Source organism: Oratosquilla oratoria, chromosome 44 (assembly GCF_046742065.1).
Source record: "Oratosquilla oratoria isolate Oo_2021 chromosome 44, ASM4674206v1, whole genome shotgun sequence".
NCBI classification, from domain to species: domain Eukaryota; kingdom Metazoa; phylum Arthropoda; class Malacostraca; order Stomatopoda; family Squillidae; genus Oratosquilla; species Oratosquilla oratoria.
Genome location: NC_134820.1, coordinates 29,268,184 through 29,284,227, shown reverse-complemented (window position 1 = coordinate 29,284,227; position 16,044 = coordinate 29,268,184). Strand labels below are relative to the sequence as shown.

The 16,044-nt window shown below is 40.8% G+C and overlaps 4 protein-coding genes across 4 annotated transcripts; all 4 read right to left on the bottom strand.

Moving 5' to 3' along the window:
- Positions 1 to 2,186: 2,186 nt before the first annotated feature.
- LOC143022258 (cuticle protein 21-like) lies at positions 2,187 to 2,837 on the bottom strand. The gene is made up of 3 exons (XM_076180397.1): positions 2,826 to 2,837; positions 2,585 to 2,686; positions 2,187 to 2,477 (listed from the first exon to the last, which is right to left on the bottom strand). Exons 1-3 carry the CDS (start codon positions 2,835 to 2,837, stop codon positions 2,187 to 2,189), a joined length of 405 nt encoding a protein of 134 aa, XP_076036512.1.
- A 3,113-nt stretch (positions 2,838 to 5,950) lies between these two features.
- On the bottom strand, positions 5,951 to 6,601 carry LOC143022356 (cuticle protein 21-like). The gene is made up of 3 exons (XM_076180509.1): positions 6,590 to 6,601; positions 6,349 to 6,450; positions 5,951 to 6,241 (listed from the first exon to the last, which is right to left on the bottom strand). The coding sequence occupies exons 1-3, from the start codon at positions 6,599 to 6,601 to the stop codon at positions 5,951 to 5,953; spliced, it is 405 nt and encodes a 134-aa protein (XP_076036624.1).
- A 3,028-nt stretch (positions 6,602 to 9,629) lies between these two features.
- On the bottom strand, positions 9,630 to 10,287 carry LOC143022139 (cuticle protein 21-like). Its single transcript, XM_076180154.1, has 3 exons — positions 10,276 to 10,287; positions 10,035 to 10,136; positions 9,630 to 9,920 (listed from the first exon to the last, which is right to left on the bottom strand). Exons 1-3 carry the CDS (start codon positions 10,285 to 10,287, stop codon positions 9,630 to 9,632), a joined length of 405 nt encoding a protein of 134 aa, XP_076036269.1.
- Positions 10,288 to 13,133: 2,846 nt separating this feature from the next.
- Positions 13,134 to 13,784, bottom strand: LOC143022233 (cuticle protein-like). The gene is made up of 3 exons (XM_076180353.1): positions 13,773 to 13,784; positions 13,532 to 13,633; positions 13,134 to 13,424 (listed from the first exon to the last, which is right to left on the bottom strand). The coding sequence occupies exons 1-3, from the start codon at positions 13,782 to 13,784 to the stop codon at positions 13,134 to 13,136; spliced, it is 405 nt and encodes a 134-aa protein (XP_076036468.1).
- Positions 13,785 to 16,044: the final 2,260 nt, after the last annotated feature.

Here is a 16,044-nt window from a genome sequence, read left to right as displayed (position 1 = left end):
CAGAATAAGTCCATAGACTGCTCCAGTGCAGAACAGTCGGTACGGCGTGGAGATTGGTTACACTTCACCTACCAGTGGGACCTATTGATTTTGTTTTCACAAGTGTTGGTAATGATAAAAGTTACCCCTATGAAAGGAAAAGACCCGTCGTTAAAAATTACACACACGTACATACACACACACAAGCACACAAACAAAAAACTAACACATTATTAATATAAATATACATATATATATATATACATATATATATATATATATATATGTATATATATATATATATATATATATACATATATATGTATGTATGTGATATGGAGATTGGATGAAAATGAGACTACGTCTTCTGTAGCTACGTGAAGTGTGGTCGGAGACTTGCAGAGTCCTTTTGTACCATCGCACGTAGCTCGGTTGCTAGCGTCTTGGCTTTGTGATTATACACGCACAGGTTCGCATCCCTTGGCAGAGCATCTAAAATGTCCAATTTATATATATATATATATATATATATATATATATATATATATATATATATATATATATATATGTTTGTATATATATATATATATATATATATATATATATATATATGTGCGTGTGTGTGTGTGTACTTCAGTTTCTAACATGAACATATTATTCCTATGTTTTTATCTATGTATGTCATCATTATGTCTGCATCACCATTGTTAATGGCTTTGATCCCATTGAACACTTCTATTAGATCACCCTTCACTGCGTCTTTTCAGAGAATGTAAGTTTAGGTGCCTAAGCCTCTCTTCGTAATGCAAATTTCTGAGTCCATGTACCGTTTTGGTCATTCTTACTAGTGAATTGATGTCCATTCTGTTGAACGGAGACCAAAACTGTACAGCATAGTCAAGGATGAGTCTAACTATCGCTAGATAGAGTTTGATAATTACCTCTGCACTTCTATTCGTTACCGTCCTAGTAATGAAACCTAATGCTCAGTTAACTTTATTCTTGGCGCTAATGCACTGTTTCTTGGTTTTAAGGTCCGGACTCACTAGAACTCCCAAGTCTCTCTCGCACTCAGTTTTCTCTAAAAGCGTGTTATCTAAGCTGTATCTATTTTCGGGGTTGTGTAGCCCTACGTTTAACACGCTACACTTAGAGATATTGAAGTTCATTTGCCATTTCACCGACCATGTGAACAGTTTGTTAAGATCATCCTGCAGAATCTCTGCGTCGTCTCCTGACCTAATTAGGCGTCCTATTTTAGTGTCGTCCGCAAACTTACTAACATCACTGTTCATCCCATCGTCAGTCCTTTATGTACATAATGAACAACAAAGGATCCAAAACCGAGCCCTGGAGAACCCCACTAGTTACATTGCCCCACTTGGATTTTAGTCCATACATGGTGACCCGCTGTTTTCTGTTACTGATCCAAGCTCTAATCCATTCTAACACTTTTCCTCCTATGCCATGGGCTTTGATTTTATTTCGAAGTCTCGGGTGTGGTAGCTTGTCGAACGCTTTGCTAAAATCAAGATAAGTAATATCGTGATTACCATTGTTATCTGACGCCTTATATACTTTAGTGTAAAAGTATAGAAGATCAGTCACACATGACTTACCCTTGGAGAAACCATGCTGTGTGTCTCAGAAAGAACTACAGCAACATCGGGAAATAGAAAGAAGAGTTAAGAACCTTAGTGTTGCCAGTGGATGTTCTGCAATGATACTGATAGATAACTATCCAATACTAGGTTCATGAAGGTCTATGAAGGTTTAGGCGAAGAAGACGCACCCCACCTCACTCTTGAATTAATAAGTTGTAAAAAGAATCAACAAAGCTGAAATGGTTTTGACGTCATTTACCTATGAATAACACATCGGGCTAGTGATAGGTTTTATGGTCACTTAAAAAGAGGATCACAGTCAGGGTTGCTCCAATGGATGCCTGTGAGATGAAAGGAAAACTGGCTGTCACCACGGACATGCAGACCTGACATTTGTGTGAGGTGCATTTCAATTGACCATGCCTATAACTTGATTTTCTTTTTGTCTCATCTTGTGAATTTATGATAAGGCACGACTGCTAATCAAAACAATGGAGGTCGCTCTCGTTTGCTTTTATTTCTGGTTCAATAATTTATATCATTCTTACGCATACACCTAATATGCATAGATATCTTGGATTGGATGTGTTAATCAATGAGGACTTAGGCGTATGTAGGACGAGGGGTGGTGTATGCTGGACGAGGGGTGGTGTATGAAGCACGAGGGGTCGTGTAGGTGGGTTCGGGGTAGCGGGCCTCTCCTTCGTAGTTGACCTGAGCAACGAAGCCAGAGTCTCCGTTGACGGTGTAGTCGACCCTTCTGAGGCGACCGTCGGGCTGGAGGACGTAGTAGGCTCCCTGAGTGTCGTAACCGTCACGGGACTCCTGGTGACCGAAATCATTACCGGAGTACTCATCCTTCACCTCCCAGTTGAAGTCGTACTGTGCTGGGCCCTGCAAGAAATAAAATGAAAAAACTATTATACGAACAGATTGAGGAGCACTTAATCGTTGTGTTCAATCGCCCACATGATATTCCAGAAGAAGAGACATCTACTCACTGAAGGAGCAGGTGCAGCTTGTCCATAGGTGGGAGCTGGAGGGTTGTAGGAGGGAATGCTATCGCATGTGGCCACAGCAGCCAGAGCAGCGAGAAGAACGACCTGGTTGAAAAGGAATAAGTATTACTTCGAGAATTATCACAATATACACCTTTTGATCACAACAACATATATAGCGACCGTTAACACTGGCAATGCTTATGGTATCAAAGTCTTCTATTCGCAATAGAGGAGCACGCACCTTGAGAGCCATGTTGGTGATGGAGGAGGAACTGATGTAGAACGTTGTTCGTTCGGGTTTATATACTCATGACACCAATCTCGTTGATGACGTAAGTGGTGAGTGGGTCTCCAGCTCCTCCGGACAGGTCTCTCTTCACGCGGCTTTCGAAGCCTCAGCAAGCAAGGTCACTAGAAACATGAACAAGAGTAGTGGACAAAATCGTTTTGGATCTCCAGGTTGTGCTACAATTAAAAACTAAAGTAATTACAACTTATTTATTTTTAGTTAACTTGATCTATGGGACTAATCTACATAAGTGGTCGATTTAGGTGTGTGCATGAGCGTTGGCAAGAATTTTCGAAGGATGGGGAAGGAATTTTGTAGGTAGGACTAAAATGTATGTTGGGGCACAATTAAAGATATTACACATATATGGTTAATGGTATCAGGCTATATCAAGATACACACTTCATTTTGGTCGTATATATTTACATTATCTACATGAGTTACATTTTGACTTTCATCAATCATACACTTACACACTATAACTTAGAAATTTAACGAAATTATACGTGACGACCGGCAAAGTTTCAAACACACCTTGAGTTTCTAGGGGGCCAACTGCCCACCTCCCCCCTGGACGCCCATGGGTGTATAGAGGTGAAAAATAGGCGTAGTGATGATGCAGTCAGATCCTCTGAGGTGGTGGGGGTGTTAAGTAATGTCTGTCCCGAATTCAGACTAAGTCCATAGCCATCTGCACTACAGAACACTCGGTACAGCGAGGAGATTGGTTACACCTCACGCACCAGTGGGACCTATTGATTTTGTTTTCACAAGTTGTGGTAATGATAAAGGTTAACCCTATGAAAGGAAAAGACTCGTCGTTAAAGATTACACACACACATACACACATACAAGCACACAAACAAAAAACTAACACATTGTTAATATATATATATATATATATATATATATATATATATATATATTATGTGTATATATATATATATATATATATATATATATATATATAGATATATATATACATATATATATATACATATGTATGTAATATGGGGATCGGATGAAAATGAGACTACGTCTTCTGTAGCTACGTGAAGTGTGGTCGGGGACTTGCAGAGTCATTTTGTACCATCGTACGTAGCTCGGTTGCTAGCGTCGTGACTTCGCGATTATGCACGCACAGGTCAGGGTTCGAATCCCTTGGCAGAGCTTCTAAAATGTCCAATTTCTATATATATATGCAGCAACCACATTCATAAGACACGTGAGGAGAGAAAAAGGAAATTGCAGATAAGGAGCTTTAGCTCTAGGAGGGGAACGTGTCGCCCCGTCCACTTCGACGCCTTCCCCCACTTACTCTCTGTGCTGTGGATATGTCAGAAGTCAGACAGACACTCAGGGCATGTAATACAGTGTATCGTGTATCATGCCATGCCTATAGATTCCATGTATCCTTATATAACCTTGCTGCATATCTTACAGTACGTGTGCTAATTTCTTGTCTAAGTCACATATGTACTTCAGTTCCTAACATGAACATAATATTCCTATGTTTTTATCTATGTATGTCATCATTTTGTTTGCATCACCCTTGTTAAAGCCTTTGATCCACTTGAACACCTCTATTAGATCACCCCGCACTCTGCGTCTTTTCAGAGAGTGTAAGTTAAGGTGCCTAAGCCTCTCTTCGTAAGGCAAATTTCTGAGTCCATGTATCGTTTTGGTCATTCTTCTCTGTACTGATTCTAGTGAATTGATGTCCATTCTGTAGGACGGAGACCAAAACTGTACAGGTATAGTTAAGGATGAGTTCAACTCTCGCTAGATAGAGTTTGATAATTACCTCTGCACTTCTATTCGTTACCGTCCTAGTAATGAAACCTAATGCTCTGTTAGCTTTATTCCTGGCGCTAATGCACTGTTTCTTGGTTTTAAGGTCCGGACTCACTAGAACTCCCAAGTCTCTCTCGCACTCAGTTTTCTCTAAAAGCGTGTTATCTAAACTGTGTCTATTTTCGGGGTTGTTTATCCCTACGTTTAACACACTACATTTAGAGATATTGAAGTTCATTTGCTATTTCACCGGCCATGTGAACAGTTTGTTAAGATCATCCTGCAGAATCTCTGCGTCGTCTCCTGACCTAATTAGGCGTCCTATTTTAGTGTCATCCACAAACTTACTAACATCACTATTCATCCCATCGTCGAAGTCGTTTATGTACATAATGAACAACAAAGGATTCAAAACCGAGCCCTGGGAAACCCCACTAGTAACATTGCTCCACCTGGATTTGACTCCATTTATGGTGACCCGCTGTTTTCTGTTACTGATCCAGGCTCTCATCCATTCTAACACTTTTCCTTCTATGCCATGGGCTTTGATTTTATTTAGTAGTCTCTGGTGTGGTACCTTGTCGAACGCTTTGCTAGAATCAAGGTAAGTAACATCGTAATTACCATTGTTATCTGACACCTTATATACTTTAGTGTAAAAGTATAGAAGATTAGTCACACATAACTTAGCCTTGGAGAAACCATGCTGTGTCTCAGGAAGAACTACAGGAGCATCGGCAATTAGAAAGAAGGGTTAATGACCTTAGTGTTGCCAGTGGATGTTCTGGAATGAGACTGATAGATAACTATCCAATACTAGGTTCATGAAGGTCTATGAAGGTTTAGGCAAAGAAGACGCACCCCCCACGTCACTTTTGAATTAATAAGTTGTAAAAAGAACCAGCAAAGCTGGAATGGTTTTGACGTCATTTACCTTTGAATAACACATCGGGCTATTCATAGGTTTTATGGTCACTTAAAAAGAGGATCACAGTCAGGATTGCTCCAATGAATGCCTGTGAGATAAGATGAAAACTGGCTGTCACCACGGACATGCAGACCTGACATCTGTGTGAGTTGCATTTCAATTGACTATGCCTATAACTTGATTTTTTTTTTTTTTTTGTCTCATCTCGTGAATTTATGATCAGGGCAACTGTTAATCAAAACAATGGAGGTCGCTCTCGTTTTGTTTTATTTCTGGTTCAATAATTTATATCATTCTTACGCATACACCTAATATGCATAGATATCTTGGATTGGATGTGTTACTCAATGAGGACTTAGGCGTATGTAGGACGAGGGGTGGTGTATGCTGGACGAGGGGTGGTGTATGAAGCACGAGGGGTCGTGTAGGTGGGTTCGGGGTAGCGGGCCTCTCCTTCGTAGTTGACCTGAGCCACGAAGCCAGAGTCTCCGTTGACGGTGTAGTCGACCCTTCTGAGGCGACCGTCGGGCTGGAGGACGTAGTAGGCTCCCTGGGTGTCGTAACCGTCGCGGGACTCCTGGTGACCGAAATCATTGCCGGAGTACTCGTCCTTCACCTCCCAGTTGAAGTCGTACTGTGCTGGGCCCTGCAAGAAATTAAATTAAGAAACTATTATACGAACAGATTGAGGAGCACTTAATCGTTGTGTTCAATCGCCCACATGATATTCCAGAAGAAGAGACATCTACTCACAGAAGGAGCAGGTGCAGCTTGTCCATAGGTGGGAGCTGGAGGGTTGTAGGAGGGAATGCTATCGCATGTGGCCACAGCAGCCAGAGCAGCGAGAAGAACGACCTGGTTGAAAAGGAATAAGTATTACTTCGAGAATTATCACAATATACACCTTTTGATCACAACAACATATATATCGACCGTTAACACTGGCAATGCTTGTGGTATCAAAGTGTTCAAGTTGCAGTAGTGGAGCACGCACCATGAGAGCCATGTTGGTGATGGAGGAGGAACTGATGTAGAACGTTGTTCGTTCGGGTTTATATACTCATGACACCAATCTCGTTGATGACGTAAGTGGTGAGTGGGTCTCCAGCTCCTGCGGACAGTTCTCTCTTCACGCGGTTTTCGAAGCCTGAGCAAGCAAGGTCACCAGAAACATGAACAAGAGTAGTGGACAAAATCGTTTGGATCTCCAGGTTGTGCTACACTTAAAAACTAAAATAATTACAACTTAAGTATTTATAGTTAACTTGATCTATAGGACTAATCTGCATGACTGGTCGATTTAGGTGTGTGCATGAGCGTTAGCAAGAATTTTTGAAGGATGGGGAAGGAATTTTGTAGGTAGGACGGAATTTTATGTTGGGGCCCAAGTAAAGATATTACACAGATATGGTTGATGGTATCAGTTTACATCAAGATACACACTTCATTTTGACCGTATATATTACCATTATCTATATGAGTTACATTTTGACTTTCATCAATCATACACTTACACACTATAACTTAGAAATTTAACGAAATTATACGTGACGACCGGCAAAGTTTCAAACATACCTTGAGTTTCTAGGGGGGGCAACTGCCCACCTCCCCCCCTGGACGCCCATGGTTAAATAGAGGTGAACAATGGGTGTAGTGATGATGCAGTCAGATCCACTGAGGTGGTGGGGTTGTTAAGTAATGTCTATCCCAAATTCAGAATAAGTCCATAGCCATCTGCACTATAGAACACTCTGTACAGCGAGGAGGTTGGTTGCACCTCACGCACCAGTTGCACCTATGAAAGAAAAAGACTCGTCGTTAAAGATTACACCCACACATACACACATACAAGCACAAAAACAAAAAACTCACACATTTTCAAAATATATATATATATGTATACATATATATATATATATATATATATATATATATATATATATATATGTATGTATGTAATATTGGGATTGTATGAAAATGAGACTACGTCTTCTATAGCCACGTGAAGTGTGGTCGGGGACTTGCAGAGTCATTTTGTACCATCGCATGTAGCTCGGTTGCTAGCGTCTTGGCTTCGTGATTATGCACGCACAGGTCAGGGTTCGAATCCCTTGGCAGAGCTTCTAAAATGTCCAATTTATAATATATATATATATATACATATATATATATATATATATATATATATATATATATGCAGCAACCACATTCATAAGACACGTGAGGAGGGAAAAAGGAAATTGCAGATATGGAGCTTTAGCTCTAGGAGGGGAACGTGTCGCCCCGTCCACTTCGACGCCTTCCCCCACCTACTCTCTGTTCTGTGGATATGTCAGAAGTCAGACAGACGCTCATGCCATGCCTATAGTTTCCACGTATCCTTATATAACCTTGCTGCATATCTTACAGTACGTGTGCTATTTTCTTGTCTAAGTCACATATGTACTTCAGTTTCTAACATGAACATAATATTCCTATGTTTTTATCTATGTATGTCATCATTTTGTTTGCATCACCCTTGTTAAAGCTTTTGATCCACTTGAACACCTCTATCAGATCGCCCCGCACTCTGCGTCTTTTCAGAGAGTGTAAGCTAAGGTGCCTAAGCCTCTCTTCGTAAGGCAAATTTCTGAGTCCATGTATCGTTTTGTTCATTTTTCTCTGTACTGATTCTAGTGGATTGATGTCCATTCTGTAGGACGGAGACCAAAACTGTACAGCATAGTCTAGGATGAGTCTAACTATCGCTAGATAGAGTTTGATAATTACCTCTGCACTTCTATTCGTTACCGTCCTAGTAATGAAACCTAATGCTCTGTTAGCTTTATTCCTGGCGCTAATGCACTGTTTCTTGGTTTTAAGGTCCGGATTCACTAGAACTCCCAAGTCTCTCTCGCACTCAGTTTTCTCTAAAAGCGTGTTATCTAAGCTGTATCTATTTTCGGGGTTGTGTAGCCCTACGTTTAACACGCTACACTTAGAGATATTGAAGTTCATTTGCCATTTCACCGACCATGTGAACAGTTTGTTAAGATCATCCTGCAGAATCTCTGCGTCGTCTCCTGACCTAATTAGGCGTCCTATTTTAGTGTCGTCCGCAAACTTACTAACATCACTATTTATCCCATCGTCTAAGTCTTTTATGTACATAATGAACAACAAAGGATCCAAAACCGAGCCCTGGGGAACCCCACTAGTAACATTGCCCCACCTGGATTTGACTCCATTTATGGTGACCCGCTGTTTTCTGTTACTGATCCAAGCTCTAATCCATTCTAACACTTTTCCTCCTATGTCATGGGGTTTGATTATATTTAGAAGTCTCTGGTGTGGCACCTTGTCGATAGCTTTACTAAAGTCAAGGTAAATAACATCGTAACTATCATTGTTGTCTGACGCCTTATATACTTCAGTGTAAAAGAATAGGAGATTAGTCACACATGACTTACCCTTGGAGAAACCATGCTGTGTGTCTCAGAAAGAACTACATCAACATCGGCAAATAAGAAAAAGGGTTAATGACCTTAGTGTTGCCCATGGATGTCCTGCAGTGATACTGATAGATAACTCTCCAATACTAGGTCTATGAAAATCTTGAGAAATGTTTGGGCGAAGACGCTCCCCTACCTCATTCCTGAATTAACAAGTTGTAAAAAGAACCAGCAAAGCCTGGAATGGTTTTGACGTTGTTTGCTTATGAATAAAATATCGGACTAGTGATCGGTATTATGGTGACTTAAAAAGAGAATGGCAGGATTGCTCCAATGGATGCCTGTGGGATGAGAGGAAAATTGGCTCTCACCACGGACATGCAGACCTGACATCTGTATGAGTTATATTTCAATTGACTATGCCTATAACATGTTTTTTTCCTTTGTCTCATCTTGTGAATTTATGATAAGGCCGACTGCTAATCAAAACAATGGAGGTCGCTCTCGTTTTCTTTTATTTCTGGTTCAATAATTTATATCATTCTTACGCATACACCTAATATGCATAGATATCTTGGATTGGATGTGTTAATCAATGAAGACCTAGGCGTATGTAGGACGAGGGGTGGTGTATGCTGGACGAGGGGTGGTGTATGAAGCACGAGGGGTCGTGTAGGTGGGTTCGGGGTAGCGGGCCTCTCCCTCGTAGTTGACCTGAGCAACGAAGCCAGAGTCTCCGTTGACAGTGTAGTCGACCCTTCTGAGGCGACCGTCGGGCTGGAGGACGTAGTAGGCTCCCTGAGTGTCGTAACCGTCACGGGACTCCTGGTGACCGAAGTCGTTACCGGAGTACTCGTCTTTGACTTCCCAGTTGAAGTCGTACTGCGCTGGGCCCTTCAAGAAGTCAGATTTAAGACCCTTATGCGAACACACTGAAGGAACTCTCAATTAATCATCATTATCATGGCAAATTGTTCACGTGTTCTGGAAGAAGAGATATCAACTTACAGAGGGAGCAGGTGCAGCTTGTCCATAGGTGGGTGCTGGAGGGTTGTAGGAGGGAATGCTATCGCATGTGGCCACAGCAGCCAGAGCAGCGAGAAGGACGACCTGGTTGAAAAGGAATGAGTATTACTCCAAGAATTATCACAGTATGCACCTTTTGATTACAACGACATATATAGCGACCGTTAACACTGGCAATGCTTATGGTACCAAAGTCTTCTATTTGCAATAGAGGAGCACGCACCTTGAGAGCCATGTTGATGATGGAGGAGGAACTGATGTAGAACGTTGCTCGTTCGGGTTTATATACTCATGACACCAATCTCGTTAATGACGTAGGTGGTGAGTGGGTCTCCAGCTCCTGCGGACAGGTCTCTCTTCACGCGGCTTTCGAAGCCTCAGCAAGCAAGGTCACTAGACACATGAACGAGAGCAGTGGACAAAATCGTTTTGGATCTCCAGGTTGTTACACACTTAAAAACTGAAATAATTACAACTAAAGTATTTTTCAGTTAGCTTTATATATGGGACCAATCTGGAATAAACTTCCTGCACAGGTAGTGCAATGTAGTTCATTTCGAAGCTTTAAGAATCAGTTAGATAAATACCTAAGTAAGATGCTGTAATGATTATAATTTATCTTATATTATTTGTTTTTGTTTTGTGATCTTTTGTCTGTCTGATTTTCATTTATTATTAGTTATATGTCAATTTATTATTATTTACTATTTACCTGTTTGTTTATTATTTAACTATACCTATGTATTTATTTATGTATTTTATTTGTTATTTACATTATTATAGTTTTTATTTATTGTTTTATTATTAATATGATTTTTTTTCGCATCCGACCTAGATATGGATCAAAAGGTCTCCCGTCGGCATGCTCCGCCTTTGTAATCCTTTGTAATAAGTGGTCGATAGGGATGTATGCATGAGCGTTCGCAAGAATTTTCGAAGGGTGGGGGAAGGAAGTTTGTTGGTAGGAAACAATTTTTTTGCTGGGGTACAATTTAAGATATTACACAGATATGGTTAATATTATCGGATTATATCAAGAAACACACTTCATTTTGACCGTATATATTTACATTATCTATATCAATTACATTTTGACTTTCATCAGCCATGCACAGACACACATGAATGAAAATATACGTGACGACCGGCAAAGTTTCAAACACACCTTGAGTTTCTATGGGGATGGGGGTAATTGGGAGGGAGACTTGTCGCTCTGTTTTCTTCTCCCCTCTTTCTCCAATCAAAACAACTCTTATAATCCCGCACGCAATACTGCTTATTCAATTAATCTCGAAATCAACGCACATACTGACTTAGTTTACATATTGTTACATCATCATAAAAAGGAACATTATACAGCAATGAAATCGGGTTTGTAAACATTGGACAGAGAGCGAGCTTGTGCAACTCCTTCGTTTATGAACTGTTGTTTACCAAACACCCAACTCATAACAGGGAAATTCTCACCATCTACCCCTCTATCTACCGCATTTGTCTACCTATGTCTACGAGCCTCATCTACGAGCCTCTTACAATCATACCATGCCTATAGATTCCATGTATTTTTATGTAACCTTGCTGTATATCTTACAGTACGTATGCTAATGTCTTGTCTCAGTCACACGTGTATTTCAGTTCCTAACACGAACATAACATTCCTATGTTTTATCTATGTATTTCATCATCAATATTAATTGACAACTTTCCACTTCCGAGCGGTCCAATGGTATGTTTCGCATTAGTTCGATTATCGTGTCGCTAGTGCCTCCACGCAGCCATATTATAAATATCTCTAGTTTTATAATCATATTCGTCACCGTTGCTCTGGATTATCCTATCGAGCCTTATCAACAACACGAAACATGTGCAATCCCCTTTGCAACCACATTGGTGTTCCAAACACATATCGACAGGATCGGTCGACTTGTCCTAGCTACGACTTATGTGGGTGTCTGTTTTGCCTCCTCTGAGGGTTGTTTTTATGGAGATCACTCTGTGAGTAGAATCACATCAGGGAATCGTGCTACATGCCCATACAGCTGGAGTTCACGTTCGCAAAGTATGGTGGCTGGTGATAGGTCTTGACTAAATATCATGGAATCGTCTTTGAATTGATACAAAGTCAGTTTAGCTATATCCCACGCTTCTCTAAAAGTACCTAGTACCAAATTTGTTATGATGCCTCTACAAGTCAGCATTCAGTGCCCATATTTTATACCATTACACCAAGACGAAGGACACAAATAGTAAAGGCTTTGCTCATAGACAGAGACAAATACTTTAAATTATAAAGCTATGGATCATGTTAATCCTTCGAAGGACTTCCTGACATGACCGACAACAGTCATGCACTATACCACTAAGATATATGAAGTTTTACAAGACTTCATTGTCCTCGCTACATATATGGCCAAAGTGAGCTGTGCTATTCAGTAATCCCTGAAGACTTGGACCTTCGTCTTGGTCCGTCTCGACTTCACGTGCAGTGATTCGATGGCTGCAACCAGGACATCCGACGTCTCAGAAAGAACTACATCAACATCGGCAAGTAGAAGGGTTAATGACCTTAGTGTTGCCAATGGATGTTCTGCAATGATACTCATGGATAACTATCAAGTACTAGGTCTATGAAGGTCTTAAGAAAGGGGTGGACAAAGAGGCATCCCTACCTCACTCCTGAATTAAAAAGTTGTAAAAAGAACCAGCAAAGCCTGGAATGATTTTGACGTAGTTTACCTATGAATAACATATCGGGCTAGTGATCAGTACTGTAGCCATTTAAAAAGAGAATGATAATCAGGATTACTCCAGTGGATGCCTGTGAGATGAGAGGAAAATTGGCTGTCACCACGTACATGCAGACCTGACATCTTTATAAATTACATTTCAATTTACTATGCCTATAACTTAAATTATTATTTTCTACTCATCTTGTAAATTTATGATAAGGCCGACTAATAATCAAAACAATGGAGGTCGCTCTCGTTTTGTTTTATTTCTGGTTCAATAATTTATACCATTCTTACGCATACACCTAATATGCATAGATATCTTGGATTGGATGTGTTAACCAATAAGGACTTAGGCGTATGTAGGACGAGGGGTGGTGTATGCTGGACGAGGGGTCGTGTATGAAGCACGAGGGGTTGTGTAGGTGGGTTCGGGGTAGCGGGCCTCTCCCTCGTAGTTGACCTGAGCCACGAAGCCAGAGTCTCCGTTGACGGTGTAGTCGACCCTTCTGAGGCGACCGTCGGGCTGGAGGACGTAGTAGGCTCCCTGGGTGTCGTAACCGTCACGGGACTCCTGGTGACCGAAATCATTACCGGAGTACTCGTCCTTCACCTCCCAGTTGAAGTCGTACTGTGCTGGGCCCTGCAAGAAATAAAATTCAGAGGCTATAATACGAACAGATTGAGGAGCACTTAATCGTTGTGTTCAATCACCCACATGATATTCCAGAAGAAGAGACATCTACTCACTGAAGGAGCAGGTGCAGCTTGTCCATAGGTGGGAGCTGGAGGGTTGTAGGAGGGAATGCTATCGCATGTGGCCACAGCAGCCAGAGCAGCGAGAAGAACGATCTGGTTGAAAAGGAATAAGTATTACTTCGAGAATGATCACAATCTGCACCTTCTGATCACAACAACATATATAGCGACCGTTAACACTGGCAATGCTTATGGTATCAAAGTCTTCTATTTGCAATAAATGAGCACGCACCTTGAGAGCCATGTTGATGATGGAGGAGGGACTGATGTAGAACTTTACTCGTTCGGGTTTATATACTCATGACACCAATCTCGTTGATGACGTAAGTGGTGAGTGGGTCTCCAGCTCCTTCGGAAAGGTCTCTCTTCACGCGGTTATCGAATCCTCAGCAAGCAAGGTCACTAGAAACATGAACGAGAGTAGTGGAAAAAATCGTTTTGGATCTCCAGGTTGTGCTACACTTAAAAACTAAAATAATTATAACTAAAGTATTATTAGTTGACTTGATCTATGGGACTAATCTACAGTACATAAGTGGTGGATTTAGGTGTGTGCATGAGCGTTAGCAAGAATTTTCGAAGGATGGGGAAGGAATTTTGTAGGTAGGACGAAAACCTATGTTAGGGCGCAATTAAAGATATTACACATAATATGGTTAATGGTGTTAGGCTATATCAAGATGCACACTTTATTTTGGCCGTTCATATTTACATCATCTACATGAGTCATACACTGACACACTATAACTTAAATATCTAACGAAATTATACGTGACAACGGCAAAGTTTCAAACACACCTTGAATTTCTAGGGGGGCAACTGCCCACCACCCCCCTTGGACGACCATGGTTGTATAGAGGTGAACAATGGGTGTAGTGATGATGCAGTCAGATCCTCTAGGGTGGTGGGGATGTTAAGTAATGTCTGTCCCAAAATCAGAATAAGTCCATAGCCATCTGCACTACAGAACACTCGGTACAGTGAGAAGATTGGTTACACCTCACGCACCAGTGGGACCTAATGATTTTGTTTTCACAAGTTGTGGTAATGATAAAGGTTAACCCTATGAAAGGAAAAGACTCGTCGTTAAAAATGACACACACACATACACACATACAAGCACACAAACAAAAAACTAACACATTGTTAATATATATATATATATATATATATATATATATATATATATATATATATATACGTATATATGACAAGAGAAAAGACAAATGTATGGCAAGAGTGGTATAGGTAAATTCCAGGAAGGAGCAGAAGTACTTTATTCTCTAACGTTTCGACAGAGTCTTCTTCAGAGAGATAATGGTACAGGCAAATTGAAATACATTGTCTATATACTAAGCGGGTCATCTCACAGGTCGCCTTGGGATAGAGTTCGCCGTTTGTGTCCCCTCGATGATTAATCTGGCTGCTGCGTGTGCTAAATTTACAAACCCTTCTCTATGATTGGTTGATTTAAAAGTATTGATATATGCAGCTTCGATAGTTTTTCTTGTCTTTTTCATACCGGTGTGTAGGATTTTGGTGTTGTTCCAATTAGGCATATGTCCGTGTTGTGTAGCGTGTACTACTAACGAATTAGATGTCCTGTGGTGTCGCATGTCGTTCTTGTGTTCGTATAATCTTTTTGTGATTCCTCTTGAAGTTTCTCCAAAATAAGCTGCATCACATCCACCACATCAGAGAGTGTAAGTTAAGGTGCCTAAGCCTCTTTTCGTAAGGCTGAGTCCATGTATCGTTTTGGTCATTCTTCTCTGTAGTGATTCTAGTGATTTGATGTCCATTCTGTTGGACGGAGACCAAAACTGTACAGCATAGCCAAGGATGAGTCTAACTATTGCTAGATAGAGTTTGATAATTACCTCTGCACTTCTATTCGTTACCGTCGTAGTAATGAAACCTAATGTTGTGTTAACTTTATTCCTGGCGCTAATGCACTGTTTCTTGGTTTTAAGGTCAGGACTCACTAGAACTCCCAAGTCTCTCTCGCACTCAGTTTTCTCTACAAGCGTGTTATCTAAACTGTATCTATTTTCGGGGTTGTGTAGCCCTACGTTTAACACGCTACACTTAGAGATATTGAAGTTCATTTGCCATTTCACCGACCATGTGAACAGTTTGTTAAGATCATCCTGCAGAATCTCTGCGTCGTCTCCTGACCTAATTAGGCGTCCTATTTTAGTGTCGTCCGCAAACTTACTAACATCACTATTCATCCCATCGTCTAAGTCGTTTATGTACATAATGAACAACAAAGGATCCAAAACCGAGCCCTGGGGAACCCCACTAGTAACATTGCCCCACCTGGATTTGACTCCATTTATGGTGACCCGCTGTTTTCTGTTACTGATCCAAGCTCTAATCCATTCTAACACTTTTCCTCCTATGCCATGAGATTTGATTTCATTTAGTAGTCTCTGGTGTGGTAGCTTGTCGAACGCTTTGCTAAAATCAAGGTAAGTAACATCGTAATTACCATTGTTATCTGA